Consider the following 17,771-nt stretch of genomic DNA (forward strand, 5'->3'; position numbering starts at 1 on the left):
GTTTATAAACCCTATCAAAGTCACCCCGTTGTACATTTTATGCAATAACTCTGAACTACTCAACCAAATTTTATGTGGGTCGAGATTGACTGGTCTATATGCAGTACCATCAATTAACACAGAAAAAAATGGGGGTATCAAAGTGACCCCACATGTGGTTTAAGATTGATAGGAACATTCAAAAAAATATATTAAAAAAACTACTTACGTTTTTTAAAATATTACTTAACCTAATTAATGGCAAAATAGAACTTGAAGTAACGATACCATTTTTAGATTTTTAACTATAAGTATACAAAAGTTATGAGTAATTATGTGTAAAAAAAGTTGTAAAAATTATCAAAGTCACCCCAAACTACGGTACTTCTACCTTTTTTATTAATATAATTTGTAGGTTTAATATTAATTTTAATATAATATTTTATAACTAATAGATTATAGATAACTAGATAGGTGTGTTTTATCAAGATTATAATAATGTTCATTTATAAACACAGAATTGAAAAAGTAATATTTTTACTATTGAAATCTAAATCTACTAAAAAAAAGTATTCGAAAAATATTTGGAATACTTTTTGTGAAGTATTCCAAATACTTAGGAATATTATTATCATAAAGTATTCGAATACATATTCTGAATACTTTTTTTTTAAGTATTCGGAATATGTATTTGAAATACTTTTTAAAAGTATTTTACCCAAGTCTGACGATTATCATATATGAGTCTACCTAATACTTATGAATGTAGACAAATCAATACAACATAAAATATGCATATTATGAATATTATATCATAATAGTTAAATATTGTAATTTGTAAATTGTAATAAGCAATATATTCCAACATAAATCATTTTTAAAACCAAATAATATGATCTCAAAATCTGTTTATATATTTGTATTCTAATTAAAATTGTACATAGTGGTTAAGCGTTAACGAAGTCTCCAGCACTAACGTAGAACACACTCATGGTATTAGCAAAACCCGCGTTTTGTTTAGAGCAGCTCATATGCAAAACCAAATCTCCTTGATGCAATATACCTTTTCTTTTCCCAAAATCCATAGCAAACCTTGTACGGTTTTCTATGTCTTTCCAAACGTTTTCTATTGGATCTGTAACATAATATATATAATAACTATATAACATATCCCAATAAACATTTTTTAATTTTAAATATTAAATGTATCATTTAAATACATTAATAGTTAAATATTTAACATTAATGCTTTAATTAACATTTAATAAAAGTTTAAAAAAAAACATACTATTAAAATAAAGGTAGGGTAACATTTAATTGAATGTTTAAAAACCAAATATTTAAAAATCAACATTTAACTAAATCTTGTATTTGATTTCCATTTTAAAGTTGTACATCAATCATTAAATATAACATTTATAAGTTAATGTTAAAATAAGCATTAACATTGCATTCATGTTTCAATTGCAGTATAATGTGTTATCAAGTCTTAAAAATTGGTTCAAATGATGTTTATAGTATAAGGTTTATAAATGTTTATTAAAATACAATTTAATGAGTATTAAACTATAGTTAAATTTTTAAAGTTGTTTTTTTAGTTTTAATTAATGTTCTATTTAAGGTTTATATGTTTATTGGGATATACATAACTCCGTATAATGTACACATAATGAGTAGGTTCGTTCGAAAATATTTTAGGTATAGTCACTTATAGTTATATCATATATAATATATATACTATAATATAGTCTCGTAATTCATAATATTATGCCAATTGTTTATTGTACCTAGCTAATATTTTAATAACCAAATTAGAAAAAATATGAATTAATTTCTTGATTAAGAAAATTGTTGTTTAAACTTAAAATGATAAATGTGTTTTAATAATTCTAAAAAAAAACCCTGGGTCTTAGTAAATAATAATGTATTAATGTGTATTGAATTATGACGTATTAATATATTTTGTCACATAGGTACAGTGCCACAACTAGGGCTAAAATGTTGATTTGGGGGGGGGATCTGTAGTTCCCTGATTTTACATGAAAAGTAACCCATAGGGACCATACATAGCGTTGCAGCCATTCCTTCATATATATTCACTTAAAAATATAAAAAAAATTGTAAAAAAAACAAATATTTATTTAATTAATTTTCAGTTTTAATTTTTCACCAATAATAATATACAGACGGTATATTATCATAGTTTAGTGCATATAATGTACAATTATTTATAATAATCGTACCAATGTACCGACATAAATAATTACCTTAAAAACAAATATAGGTGCACAGCAAATGATATTTACCATATTTATCATATGCAAAATAATTATAAACTTAAAATAAAAATTCAATAATTTAAATATTACAGTTGAATTTTAATTATTTTAGGAAACAATTGAATAATTAATTTTTTTTTTTAGGGGGGGAGCTATTACATGTTATAGTGGGACTGAGCCCCCAATCACTTGATGGCCACTTGGCCACCACTTAACCACAATGGTTAATTGAACTATTTATAAAATAATCTATTGAAAATCGTCAAATTAAATTATCTAGGAAAGAAAAAATCCGTAAAAATTGTCCTGTATTCATTAGGTTCTCTCATCATCATCTTAATCCAGATTCCAGACATGTAGATTCTACAATAATATCGATTATTTAAAACTATCAAGATATACTCGCGTCTTTCAAAATTGGCTTAATGCATAATATATAAACACCATGTTGTCATTATTATTGTTGTCATTATTTACCGATATACTGCAATGCTATGACATTACGCCATACTGATAACTTTCTTGCGGCCTTCCCGTGCCTGACGATCGCCAACACTGGACATCTGGGCCGATACCTGGCAATGAACTTAGCCGATAGCCCGGATGTGGTGATCACAATAATCGCGGCTGCATGACATTTAAACGATACCTCTACGCATCCGATGCTTATAGCTTGGGCGGGATCGATTTTTGGTTTGGACTAAAAGCACATATATTTATTATTATTATATATTATACGTCAATTTATCATATTATTGTGTCGGTCAGGTATAGTTCGTAAATCGTAATTTTATCATACCTTATCAAAACCAATTGTTAATTTAGTTTGTTTGCGACATAGGTACCTAACAAGTTTATAAATTGGAAATATAGTGTTATAGAGTTGCATTTGCTTTTATATTATTAAACTAAATCATGTGGGTACATAATTATTGTTATTATGATTCTATATATTATTATAATCTAGTATTCTAGTACAGATAAGTTTTTCGATGATTTTTTAAGACGGGTAATTAAAAATTTACTTTAAAACATACAACAAATTAAATATTTCTACGGTAAAATTGTTGGTGTACAAACCTATACGATAACTATTAACTAATGATACTATGATGTTTGTTACTGTACCTTTTTGTTGAGTTCGGTGAACAACTGCTGTTCCCATATGGCGGCTTCGCCCTGTCGACACAGTGAAGCCGCGTATTGAATGCAATGCAATTTGTTTGCACTGCGCATTGTTACATCTAGATAAATGCAATCTGTTCCATCCATTACTGTATTTATGAGGTCATTTACTTCAGCGCTCGTAGGTACCGTGCTTACTTCCATGGAATTAAGATATTCCCCATACGTGATTGTCGGTTTTCCAGCCTGGTTGGTATAACAGTTAGGGAAATCAATCACTGTATTATATTTTGAGCACCCATTATATTATCTATGTATTACAACGCTATTGTTTAAAATTTATGTTAATCAGAATTACTAAAAAATCTGTTTTATTTTTCTATTGAACATTTTTTATGTTTGGCATCACAAAAATAAAAATTAATAAAAATTCTAGGTTATTCCAAGTAAGAAAAAATAAAACTCACTAAGTTGCATTTGGACAAGACAATCTTCTGAGCGAGGAATATCTTGTCGTGACCGACCTCCATGGACAAATTTGGTCGGTTCAGGAACACGCCGTCCACGCCCGGTATGATATCATCCATGTTCTCCAGTCCAACAGTGTTATCAATTTTCGCATACAGGCTAATATCCCGGCCTCGCTCTGTAACTTAAAAAAATACATATGGAACTACGTTATAAAGGGAAAATAGTTCCACGAGAGCTCTGGGGAAAGTTCAACAGATTAGAGTGGAATACGGACCAATGGAGTGCTGGTGAAAACTAAAAAAAAAATAAGTCTAAATTAAACCGGTGAAATACTTGAATGGAGACTATTGTAATTTCAAAACTAGACACGGGCGAGAAGAAATAGAAGAACAAAGACCGTTTGCTGGTCGCGGAGATTTTATGCTCGACTTACCAACAAACTTGCGGACGCTGTCAAAAAACACTGAGTTCCTGACACCGGGCACCAATATTACGTCCACTTTGAGCTGGATCCCTGTGCGAATTTTCTCCTCGTCTAGTTTGGTGAGTGCCGTCGACCCAACCGGAATTCCCGGCACGTGCACTACTTTTTCGGAACCCAAAAATTCTCCTCGCTTTATCACGCAATATACCTCGTCCTCATCTGCGCCGAAGAAAAAAATTAAGTTTCTTTTTCTAACGCTATTGCCGTGAAGACATCGCTCCGACAGTATTTCTCGTTCGTTGTCATAATAATAAAATAACACGACGTTTACGTACTTACCAACTCTCAATACGGCCAGTTCGATTTTTCCGTAGTCCAAGTAGATCCGATCGTTAATTTTTAGCTTAAGAATTATATCGCTGTTCACATAAATACGATCCTCCGTACATTTGAATTTGTACTCGACATCGTTGGTGACATAAACATGAGCGTTCGTCGATAATTCTATCAAACGTTGTGTGGTCTATCAAGTAAAATTAAGTATTCTATCAAATTATTAGAAACGTGATAGTAATAAATCGTTTTAGAAATAACATTTTTTATGATTTCACGCTTTGTATAAAATATTATCATATATGTTATTCGTTAGAATAATTAAACAGCGCCACTTGAATAATTTTCTTAGAAATCATAACCGTTATTTATTAATTATTATTTTATGTCAATATTTATCACTGTTGTATGGAATATGCTTCCAGTTGTAATGCAAGATCCTTCAAGATCAAGTACTAAAGTCATTGAATATGGTACTCGGTTGTTCTTTTTAAGACTGTAATTAAAAACCCCTTGGCGAATTTCGTAGACCATTTTTCGACTCTGTTCAAACGATAAGCCGTTAAAATCAAATATTACCATAGATGCACCACTTTCACAAAATTCTTCTATTAAACTTCTAGTCACGTTATGTACTGAAATAATAATAATATCAAAAGAAATATTTATGGACAGAGAATCTTAACTATTTTGTGTAGGTAGGTATATATATTTATGTATAAATATACGTACGGACGCCACAAGCTATCGTGGTTAATGTATTTGGCGATGGATTTGATTCAATTTTTAAATTACTCATATGGTCGAGATAATTATCCTCAAAAGAAGCTTTCATTTGCATTTCATTGTCATGACAAGGTTCCTTTACATATATATTTGTTTTCATTAAAACAATAACGCATAATATTATTTATTAAATCCAATATTGTTCTTACCCAGGGGTACACAACACATGGTTCTTCAGTGTTAGATACAATTGTAGAGTCCATTTTTTTCACTTTATTTCCAAAATTATTTGTGATACAAAATAAAATTTAAAACAATTTAAATCAACAGTGATTGTACTAACCAACAAAAGTGTGTTTAATAAACGTTTCCTAAGAAATGGATGATGGCATAATAATAATAATAATAATAATAATAATAAAAATAAAAATAAACACCACATGTTACTATGTTAAGGTAATAATATTAACAGAGAATAAAACGATATTTTGAAGAAATATTTGTCCTTAAAATAAATGTGTATTATTGTATAGTTTTATTAGTTATTTTAGTATGCAGAATAATATGATTTATTTAAAAAAAATTGATCAATTATTAAATCTTGAAGGAAAAAATAAGAAAAACATTATAGACGCTAAGCTAAGTGCTCAAAGAGAAAATCGTATAACTGAAAATGATAAGCGCCAAGGATTGCTTGGAACACTAGTGGCAAAATACAACAAAAGAATCGATAAAATACAAAAGGGAAATGTTAAAGATAATAACAAAAAGTTGGAAGCCAACTATCAAAAAACAGAGCGAACGCAACAAAGATTACAAAATCACAGAATACTTGAGACCATTAAAAATAGGGAAAAAATACAAATTATTATAGATAAACACACAAAATCACAAAAATTATTGGCTGAGAGAGAAAATCTAAGACTTTCTGAAAAGAAAAAAAGAGATATTGAACGTTATTACATAAAAGTTGACCATCAAAATATTACATTATTAAAAAATCAACAGTTAATCGACAAATGCATAGAAAATAAAACACTTGATGATTTTGAAAATAGTAACCAAGAATTATTGTTCACAGAATACGAAGAAGAAATTAATGATGAACCGACGGAAGAAATTACTGAAGAAGAGTGTAGCTATTCTGATCAATCGGTAATAATAAATTATTTCATGTTAACCTGACCAAGTTATTTATATTTTAATCATACCTCATATAATAGGTACAGAGTCAGGTAAAATTTCGTTTTTGTTTTATTTCAGAAATTAGAAAAAATGTATAACCAAACAGATTTGGATAATGTTCGAGTGTATTTAGATAGAATAGCTATGTTAAAAAAAAACTTCAATAATTGCGAAGCTGGCAGACATTTTCTGCAAAAGATCGGGCCTATTTGGGACTCACTTACACAATGTGTTTATAGAAAATCATTAATTTTGGAGGATATGGCTAAAAAGTCAGAAAATACAATGCCCGATGGTTTTAGAAAAATCTACGAAAAAATAAGTCTTAATAATGACAAGAATGTGACTAAACGTTCCTTGGGCTTGGATACATCTTTTTTAGAAATATTAATAACTGGTTCGTAATCCAAAAAAACTAAATAATATGAAAAATTATGTATATTTCGACGAAATTCACTTAATATTTAACGTTTATTCCCAGAGCTCGATATTTGACATTTTCAAGCTCTGGTTCCTTAGGATTTACAATTTAAAATACAAACAATGAACATTTTATCAGAAATGTTGTAAAATTAATTAAAATATAAATTCTATAAATTCTATAACTATTGAATAGGTACTATAACAGAAATCTGTTTTATTTTATTTTAAACATTATAAATGTTATAATATGTCGATACAACATATTATTCTTAAATATTCTTAAATTTATGAAAAAAAAGTTTTTTAGCCAATAATATTAAATTTAAATTATATTAAAATTATATATGATATTATAATAAGTTAGATAACTTAATACTTATAGATTTGGACTATGAACTTAGCGATAACGATGTGTATAATGCAGTGGCTAAAGCTAAAGGCTTTATTGATAAATCGACGACCGCACTTGAAATAATGAATTTAGTCAAGTTTATACTAGAACATGAAATAGACGTTAATGAAAATGTTTCGTATATTGTTCGTGGTATATGCAGAAGAACTGTTTTTGAATATACGAAAAGACGAATAAGTTGTAAGCTAACTACAGAAATTAACTATTTAAACATATATTCGTGTAATGAATAATATAATTAATAATTATTAATTATATAGACCGGATTCTGGGACGTTCAAAAAATACAATTAACAGGCTACAGTTTTTAAACACAAACAATTTGATACCAAAACAGTTTTTAATTACAAAAAACAGTGAAAATTACGTGGAACCGATAGTTTTTGACTTTTTAACGAACGACATTAAGTATGACTATTTAACCATAGGAGAAAAGACAATTACAGAAGACAATATGTATCCGAATAAAGCTCAAAAGAGAATGGAAGAATTTTTGAGAAATTTGAATGTTTGCTATACTAAAAATATTTATAATACAAATTTCGAACATTTAATGGATAATATGTTCGAAATGCCAGAAAAATATTGTCTTGAAAACGTAACCGTGCAGATTTCTAATTCTGATTGGTAGGTACTAAATTATATTTTTTCATTTTTTGTGTAGCACGCTGATATCCAAGTTGATAGATTGATGGCATTTATTCACAAACAACTAGCATCTAGTTTGTCGGGAAAATCAAATACACCCACCTATCATAACAAAAAAGATGCCGAAGAATTGACCTACACAAAATTTAATATACTTGCTAGAAAGATGACAAAAATGATGTTCGGAATAGGTGGAACTTATGAAGAAAAGATTTATGTTTTGGAAGTAATTATGAAAAATATTGTCATCGAGATAGCAAAAAGATCGCCCAAAGTACTGTACAAGTATAGAAATAAACGTAAAGTTGTTGCCAAGGAGAAGGAGATTGACGTGTCTTTTTTTTTATCAAACTATCGAAAACCTAATTCTAATTTTTGAAAATTATAATAATATATTTATAATGCACTACCTAGCCTATACTTTATACTAATGATACAATTTTAAAGAGTTCCAAAAATGGGGGAATACTACTATCAAGTCACCAAATTATTATTTTTGTGATGCTAAAATATATCAATGCCCTACATGCATAACAAAATACTATTATATTACATTGCATATTGTATACATATAACGTGGTCATAGTAATAGATGATATATAATTTAAATATGTAAATGTATGTTATTTTTTAATGAATTATTATTATGTGTACTTTGACTATTGTTTAAAAATATAATTTAAAACTATAATTTTAATTTCTGTATTTGCCTGAGTATGAGTAAACATCAAAAAACTGAGATCAGCACTATAGCAGAACGGAAAAAGATTACCGACCAGCTAGCTAATGATGCTCGTTGTATTGAACTGTGCAAAATGCGTCAGAACGCGGCCAATGTATCGTTGTATAGGCGTATGCATTTAGAGTCAGAGGAGGAAGAGATGTTCACGAATATACAAAAAGTATACGACTTTTTAAAAACCAACAAACGTCTTGAATAACGTTTGTATTTCAGGCTAAAGAAGCTCAGGCCAGACAAATCGCCGAGTTGGAACAAGAGCAAAAACTTGCTCAAGTGATGGCAGATTTAAAACGCCGTGAAATTGTCGAAATAAAAACCAAGTTGTTTAATATTTTAAATCGTGTTAATTTTAAATTTAAAAAAAAACTTACTGTTTGGTATTATTTTTCGCAGTCAGTTACTTCAAAACAATTCGCAGGAACTTCGTCATGTAGAGAAGCAATTACGAACGGCTTATGCAAAAAAAGATTTAATGTGTCAAATTAAAGAAAAAGAAGCTTTAAAAAAAGAAGAGAAAGTCAGAGTATATTATGATGATTTGAGATTGATAGAATCTAGAAATGACGAAAATAAGGAGGAAATAGAACAACATACCCGACAAAATGAACTTAAGTTAGATTATAAAAATGCGATCACAGAGCAAATCCAGGAAAACATCAACGAAAAACAACGAGTGTCGTTACAAAAAAACAATCCTTTTGTAATTTTTGAAGCAACTGGAAGCAGCGCAGTACAAAAAAATAATGTTAAAACGAATTGTTTTCAAAGAGATCTGGAATTATTTACAAAAATAAAAAATGATCTAAAGGAAATTGAACGCAAAGAATCCGATAATACAAATAAGTAAGATTTGAAATATTGTGAAATATAATTATTCATAGACGTCTATGATATTATTGTACCGCGTCTTGATATGTATGTATAGGCGTATAGAGGAGTATGTAATGGAAATCGATAAGCGGAATAAACAACAGGAAGAATTTAAGAACCAGAAGAAAGTAGAAAATGACAGAATTTATAAATGCTTAGTTGATAATTTAGCATCATTAACGGTAAGTATAATTCGATTGGCAAATTAAAATTAAAGATATTATACTGTAACTACTGAATAATATATTATTTTTTTATAATTTCAATATATATAAAGATTTTTTTTTGTAGTCTCATACATCAAAAAATAACGAAATTCAAAATAAACTCATATACGAAGAACAGCGAAGTGCTGCTTGGTTGGCAGAGAAAAAAGAAAAAGATTTGAAAATTCTGCAACGGGAAAATATGCTGAAACAAAACGAAATACAATTAAACATTAAAAAAGACAAAGAGAAAGCAGAGAAAGAAAAAGATTATGATCTAGTCAAAACAGTAACAGATTAAATTATAAATGATTAATGATTTTGAAAATCGTATAATATTTAATATGTCACAGTTATTGCAAAACTTCCAAGTCTTTAACGAAGTGGAGGAGAAAAAAAACGCTGAGCGACGGCAAAAGATGATCAACTATGGAAAAGAGTTAAAAATGACGATCGACCAGAAAACCGATCTAAAACAAAGACAGAAAAAGATTGCGATGAACGAATTTTTGGAGGCTGTTAAATCGGAGGAGCTGAGGTAACTCCATCAACATATTTTTTAATTAAGCCATTTAACTATTAGCGTATAGATAGTAATAATTTATAGTAAAATATTTTAAATAACAATGTTCAACTAACAATTTAAGATTTTTCTTAGGTACGAGGTCTATTAAGAATGTACCGAAATTTTATTTTTAATAAGTAAAAATTTAAATTACACATTATTTAAAGATAATAAATATCTCCTTCAAAATACTGTCCGCGGACTATATGTATAATGACTATATTATAGTGGTCCCCTATTATAGTGGTATCTTGTCATTTTTCGAATATCTTTTGGAACTGTTCCGAAGTTAAGAGTTTAAGTTCTGTTGCTGTGCACCATGGTATTAATTGTTGTTCTATAAGCGCAAATTTTAGTCGTGGGAAAATAAATATATATCACACTGAGTCAGATCAGGAGAATAGGGAAGGTGCAGTACCACTAGTATTTTTTTATCAACCAAAAATTCGCGAATCGACAGCACTGAACGTGTTGGCGCATTATCTTGGTGAAGAAACCAGGTTCCAGGTTCATTCAATTTTTCTAGGAATTTTTTTCAAATCTTTCCTCGCAAACGTAGGTACTATAATTAACTTATAGAAAACCTGATTGACTGTTTGTCCATGGTGTACAAATTCGCGATGAACAATACCTTCAATATAAAAAAGAAAAACGATAAACATTGTATTTACATTCAACCTCGCTTGATGAGCTTTTTTTGGCTGAGGGGAAAATGTTGTTTTCTATTGAGACGATATAATATTATTTTCAAATTAAAGCTAAAATAAAAGTATTTATTTGACGGGAATCAAAAGAAGCAGACCTATAACGACATTTTGAATTACGCGTTTTGAAAATTAATTATAATATTAATATACCAGATATACCTAATTATATTATTAGTATATTACATTGCCCTTCATATTTTGTAAATTGTATTATAAATTAAAGTAATCGGTTTTATATATTTTTCATTTTTTTCATTATGATATAATTTGTGCATTTATTTGAAAAGGAAAACAATTAAATAAATAATAACAATTGATAATATTATAGTCATTAATGAAAATGTATTATTGAATGGTTAAATTATTTTTATGTTTAAATAAAAGCGTATAAAATATAAATGAAATTCAGGTACATACTCTTTAAAATGTTCAAATTTGTTTGATACAAATATTGTATATATATTTCCATTATACATATTATATAGTTTCATTACATTAGTTGGAAAAGTTTTTACTGTGTAAATAACCAAAACAACTTTTCACACACAACTTCCTAAGTTCTTAAAACCATTTATTATAATTTTTTGTTTATATTTTACGTACTACGCAGAATGGCTGAAATGAAAAAGGAACAGGCAACTACTGTTAAACAACATATGGAAAATCTTGTAGGATTTTTCCCACCAACCGCAAGAGATCAATATAATATGAAATAAGAACGCCTTATATTTGGTAATATTATAAATACTATTTAATTACAACGAACTATACCAACTATAAAAGGATATTACCTATGTATTCAATATAAGACATACTAATATGTAACATATTATAATATATTATTAAAACAGCATACTTCTGTTTTATTTTTGTTTTTATACGTGTTGTTAGAAAAACAGTTTAAGTACCTGTACAATATTTTAAACAAACTATATGTTTTTATTTCTTCTCTAGATCCTTCGGAAGACGTTTAAAACATATATATCTGACTGGCGTATAAAACTGTTAGATTTCAACCTATTTTCAGCTCAATTCTATTTCACGAACAAACTCGTGCCGCCTGAACTAGACGTTTTAGACGGACAAGTGACTAGTCGATTTTATTTACGTTAAAAAATAAATACACGTCCTACATAACTTAATAGTATGGGTATTTAATGGTTTTATTTTATATTAATATTTGAACTATATGGTATAATATACGTACATTCATATGTGTGTGTGTGTGTGTGTGTGTGTGTGTGTGTGTGTGTGTATGCGCGTGTTATAATATAGTATGTTTGTGTTGTTGGAATGTTGGCAACACTTTCGTCAACGGGGGCAAAGGGGAAAATTGTTTTTAAACGAAAAAGAAAAACGTCAAGAATCCGAATGTTGCCACGATAACGTTCTCCGGCGGAAACCAATTTAAATGTAAATTATTATTTTACGAAGTTGCTCCAACGCGGTTCTATTTTCAAGTCGGCAAGATAATTATCGTTTAAATATATATATATATAGGTAAGAGATCAGTAAAAAAAAATCATATAAACGGCATGTGTATAGTAATATATGCCACCGCATGAATATACAGTGACAAGTCGACTGCTGTGCGCAGGTAAACGAACCGTGCACGCTACCGGCGTACGTACGCACCCTGCTGCGAATCCTCGGCCCTGTTTTCGTATTAAAAATAAAATTGAAATCTCTGGGACACGCGTGTTTTGATCCGAAATATTTTACGTCCACCCGAATCCCGTGCGCTAAATCTGAAAACGGTCATGTACCGTATCAGTGTGTGTGTTGGTTATTATCAGCGTTTGTGTGTATTATGGGTGTGTGTGGAGCTACTGCAGAGTTTTATACCCTTTTGTGGGACCACAATAATAGTAATAATAATATTATACCCTTGGCAATAATAATAATAATATAATATTATTCAATAAAATATTACAGACACTAGGTGATCGGGCCAGACTTTTACCACACACGAAGACTTAGTTATAATATGCTGCAAACGTCTTTGCGTATAGTATTATATTATATTTTGGGTGAAATGCGACGAGTTTACGCGCCAAAAAAAGATTTTTTTCTATTTTTTTACTACAAAAAAAAAGGATAAAGATTAAGTAGCCACAATAGAAAGTGTACCTATATAGCTGATAGTTGACTCACATACTATAGGTACCTAATTTTTTTTAAAGTTGAGTATTTATAATATTAAAATTTAAATGAACTAACAAGTAGTCAGTTGTACCTATATCATAAATATATAAATACATCAATAGTGTAAGTAACAATAGAGTTGATAGAAACGCATTTTATGTTTAAATCGCATTTGAAAATAACTATTAGTAGTAGAGTTAAAAAGTGTATGAAATAAATTATGCAATTACCATACTATGATACGCTCGTGTAATATGAATATTATTATATCGAGTCATACCTAAGCATATGCCATTTTGCTATTTTGTCTAGTGTGCTCACAAACGTACTGTAACAATATAACAACGGAAGCCATAATTCATGGACATACTCAACAATAAGTTGGATAAACAAAACTCGGATTATAAATATATTATATTTAAATTTTATTTTAGTTTCATGCATTCAATTATTATATCACAGTAAATCGAAATGCAACCACGACGTTATTAGGATGTTATTATAAACAAGAACTATGGTTTACTGATGGACATTATAAGGTGTACCGTGTACGTAACAGTAATATAGCATTGAGTCAACTATTTTTTGTTATTACGAACATTATATTATATTTTACGTTCGTTTTCTCCGTCCGGTAAAATATAATATTAATAATAATAATTATTAGTAGTATTACACACCGCGCTAATATTAAACCGTACGCAAACTAACCGTATAGATCCGAAACTGATGCTTTCTAAACAAATACAAACAGTCAGTAATCTGCAGTATAACAATATTATACCTACCTTTACCTAATACCTACATAGCGATCGCGACGTCTATACGAAATCAGGCTGTAATATCATACGTATATATTATTATATATATATTACATTGTATGTTTTATATACGAGTGTAAACTCGAAGTTAACGATCGTGCAAACAAACGCATATTATTTCGTAAAACGCTAATGTCAGCAGTCACAATATTGTATATTGCTGGGATAAAACGAGATTATACGAGATCGTCGAGATCACGCGTAACAGCGACTCGAATGTCATTTACATATAGGTAGAAGATTACTCATGAAATGGTCAAAAGTTCATCTATATATATAAAAATGAATGTATGTCAGTATGTCTGTGTGTCCATGTTACCATGGTTACCAAGGTTGCCATGGTTACTAAGGTTACCAAGATTTCATGGCTATTAAGGTTACCATGTTACCATGGTTACCAAGGTTGCCATGGTTACTAAGGTTACCAAGATTTCATGGCTATTAAGGTTACCATGATCCATGGTTACTATGGTTACCAAGGTTACCATGAGTGTTGTTTATAATTATAGGTCTTTAATGGGCAACGAATTGCACAGGATCAGATATAGTACGGGTGTGTCCATCTACCCATGGCAATCAATTATATAATATTTTGAAACTTATGGACCTTTTTGTTTTTAAATAGTTACCGTGGGTTTCAAAGCTATAATAATAATAATTATTGGTTGCCAATGGTTTAAAATGTTTGTTATTTATTATAGTGCCCAACGATTCATATTTATAACCGAATTCAATTGCAACTATTATTAGAATTTCTACTATTATTAGTTAATTTATTATGCCCAACAACAAACGATCGATAAATAGTCCCGCAGTTCTAGCACGCAAGAAGCGGGAAACACGAGCCGCGGAAACAGACGAGCAAAGAGAAGCCAGGTTGAGGACCAACCGAGAACGTCAGTCCCTGGCCCGCTTATCCGAGCCAGACGAGCAAAGAGAAACCAGAGTGAGGACAAACCGTGAATGTCAGTCACGGGTCCGCTCATCTGAGACAGACGAGCACCGAGAAGCAAGATTGGGGACCATGCGAGTAATGGGTGCTCGATCCAGACGAACCACCGAATTGAACCTTTGTGCACTACACTATGATGCCGATATTAATTACAGCACACACCCAAGCGTGGCCATCGGAATAATGGATCCCTTTCGGAATAATAATCCCTTTTTGATTATGTTAATTAACGTTTAGAGATTAATACATATGGAGTAGGTATTTTTAATGGGCGACGAGGTGCACGGGATCGGCTAGTATTATATATAATATGTTATATGTATAAATGTAACGAGTTGCTGAAAATTTAATTTACTATCTGTGAATACAGGCGCCGCTCGTGTATCGTTAAAAATATTAGATTTTTTTTTTTATAACCTGACTAGGTAGCCTGCCTAAAATATAAGGTAAAATATAAATACAAATAGATTGATCTCTCTAAGAGAGAGAGAGAAAGATAAATGGAAAAGAGAGACAGTTTACTGTTGAACAATTTGTTTTCCAATTATTATTATCGTGCTAGGTTTTGATTATGCCGCCAACGCGTTAACGATGCCCAAAGTCAGTAGTATGCCTCTTACAATATACATTAAGGTAAATAAATATTTTGCTGATTATCTAATTTGAGGCGCAGAACACGTTTTTTTTCGTGGTGGTTAATTATATATAATCGAAAAACCATCCGAGCTCTGAAACGCGTGCAGTAACACGCGCGGCGTAAACACGTAAATAAAGTCGACGTGGAAACGGTTCTACCTAATATTGTTTTATATTATATTATACACGATGGTCGCATAATATAATAAACAATTTATAACGTTGTTTTTAAATCCGATACCTGCGACATGTGTAACAACACAACACATAATTATAATATACAATATCATACACATGCATAATTAATATATATATATATAAAATGAAGTATGTAAGCGCACATGAGTGTGGTATATAGCCGACCACTTCAAACGGTCGCGGCGTTTGGTAGTTTTATATAATATGCGTATAATATTATATTATATACATTTTATATTTTTATGTGCGGCATCATTGCCGTATCATATTTTTGAAACGCGCCCGCACAGCGTGGCATTATATTATATGACAGCCCGTGTGAAGGCTCGTTTGTGACGCTCCGCATATCATATATAGGTATTTTTTAATATATTATGTATGTATAAGTATTATGTTGCGTAAGGACGGGAAGACTTTGCCTCATGATGTTGTTGTACCTGTATGTGACGAGCCTGCCGGCCACTTGTTGCGGCAAAGAAGAGGTCTTTAATAACAAAAAAAAAAAAAAATCAATATCGATTAATATTCTCAATTGGCAATTATAGACATTAGTATTGTATAGAGACCATTTTTTTAATGATATTTGGACTTCGTGAACCACATGACTGTGTCACCAAGGTTATATGAGGTATTTGGATTTTAAAAATCTGTATACACACTTCGTGCTACATCGCCTGCATCATGTGAGTAGGTATATATTATAATAACTAATAACTTGTTCGGTCATCGTAGTATAAGAGGAACCTGCGAAGAGTATAAACTTTTTTTTTTACAGAAATTAAGTTAATTATAAATAACGCGAATTCCTCATAGTTGTATAGAAAACGTATGGATATATAATTAGTACTGACTATTATCCCTAAAAAAAAATCTGTAGATAATTTAATAGTTACTAATGTACGCTTACCATATTGACACACCACCCTCCGAACGAATGACTTGTTTCGTCAGAACTTTCATCGTAAAATTATTTGAACTGTAAGACACTTAACGTTCTCATAAACGGTGACGCGAATATGGTTTAATAAAAATATTTTAAAAATCATACGGAGCGGAAGATTCGGAGAAAACAGTTAGTGACCACTGTTTTCCATTCAGTCTTACCAACAGAAAATATTGTGGTATAAGTACTGTGCTCGATAGCATATATCCGGGTTTCCACTCACCGTGTAGAATGTAAATTGTAGAATGATGGTCGCCTTAACTGTGGTATAAAATCAACTACCTCGTCCGTGGTATAAATTCGGAGACAATAATTGTCCACAATGTATACAGTATTTTATACTCAAGCAAATAAGTGTGACATTTTCCGTCGTCATCGGCCGCTGCAGGTCATTCAGTTTTCAAAAAACGCGATTGTCTCAGATTTTATTCTCGAGAGCCGGCACCGTTCAATGTCCATACCCGTCAATCGTCATTAAACTGAGTAAACCGTTTTACGCGTCGTCGTCCATTCGTATACGAGATCATATATTTGCAAGTTTCATATCTTCCGGTCAAACGTTTTATCAACTCCCAACTAGTTCGATCCGAGAGTAGCATGTTAAGGTAATATACAAAAAATGACACCAATATTATTTAGGTACAGGTTTTTTAAGAATAATTTAGTCAGTGATAATAATAGATCCAAACGTTTCTATAAGATTGTAAAGTATATTTATATTCAATAAGCGTTATTTAGAAATCACTTAATTTATATAAAAAATATTTTTATTATATTGTAACATAAAATAATGTGTGTATAGAGTATATACGTATAGTGTACCTATATAGATAGGTAAATTTGTAAAATCCAAGATTTACCTTATCCTACATCATCAGTTTTATCACTTAAATCCAAGCCTGGGCAAGTTAATGATAATTTCCAATTCAATTAAGTTGATTGATTAAAAATGGATTTTATTAAAAGTAACTCTTTATTTAT

At 30.2% G+C, this 17,771-nt stretch overlaps 2 protein-coding genes across 5 annotated transcripts in view; one reads left to right on the forward strand and one right to left on the reverse strand.

The window, feature by feature from the left end:
• Positions 1-5,720, reverse strand: part of LOC100162578 (pyruvate kinase) — a 6,118-nt gene extending 398 nt beyond the window's left edge. The window contains exons 1-9 of one of the 3 annotated variants that reach the window (XM_008187113.2): positions 5,547-5,720; positions 5,344-5,473; positions 5,014-5,246; positions 4,618-4,801; positions 4,288-4,497; positions 3,851-4,029; positions 3,387-3,629; positions 2,736-2,958; positions 868-1,114 (exon numbers count right to left, since the gene is read on the reverse strand). In XM_008187113.2, the coding sequence (XP_008185335.1) occupies positions 927-1,114; positions 2,736-2,958; positions 3,387-3,629; positions 3,851-4,029; positions 4,288-4,497; positions 4,618-4,801; positions 5,014-5,246; positions 5,344-5,473; positions 5,547-5,600 (1,644 nt within the window). In that variant the 5' untranslated portion in view covers positions 5,601-5,720 and the 3' untranslated portion in view covers positions 868-926. Of the gene's footprint in view, positions 1-867; positions 1,115-2,735; positions 2,959-3,386; positions 3,630-3,850; positions 4,036-4,287; positions 4,498-4,617; positions 4,802-5,013; positions 5,247-5,343; positions 5,474-5,546 lie in introns of those variants that run through there. The other 2 variants (XM_001944051.4, XM_003246028.3) reach the window with 2 other exon arrangements.
• Positions 5,721-8,636: 2,916 nt separating this feature from the next.
• LOC100169447 (meiosis-specific nuclear structural protein 1-like) lies at positions 8,637-12,204 on the forward strand. 2 transcript variants are annotated; one of them, XM_001944159.5, is made up of 8 exons: positions 8,637-8,907; positions 8,961-9,067; positions 9,141-9,590; positions 9,673-9,799; positions 9,909-10,112; positions 10,177-10,361; positions 11,706-11,827; positions 12,050-12,204. In XM_001944159.5, the coding sequence occupies exons 1-7, from the start codon at positions 8,722-8,724 to the stop codon at positions 11,809-11,811; spliced, it is 1,365 nt and encodes a 454-aa protein (XP_001944194.2). In that variant the 5' UTR covers positions 8,637-8,721; the 3' UTR covers positions 11,812-11,827; positions 12,050-12,204. The 2 variants fall into 2 exon arrangements, with proteins under 2 accessions (XP_001944194.2, XP_008185336.1); XM_008187114.3 differs by lacking the exon at positions 12,050-12,204 and having other exon boundaries at positions 11,706-12,003.
• Positions 12,205-17,771: the final 5,567 nt, after the last annotated feature.

The sequence above is a fragment of the Acyrthosiphon pisum genome, chromosome A3, assembly GCF_005508785.2.
Source record: "Acyrthosiphon pisum isolate AL4f chromosome A3, pea_aphid_22Mar2018_4r6ur, whole genome shotgun sequence".
Classification (NCBI taxonomy): domain Eukaryota; kingdom Metazoa; phylum Arthropoda; class Insecta; order Hemiptera; family Aphididae; genus Acyrthosiphon; species Acyrthosiphon pisum.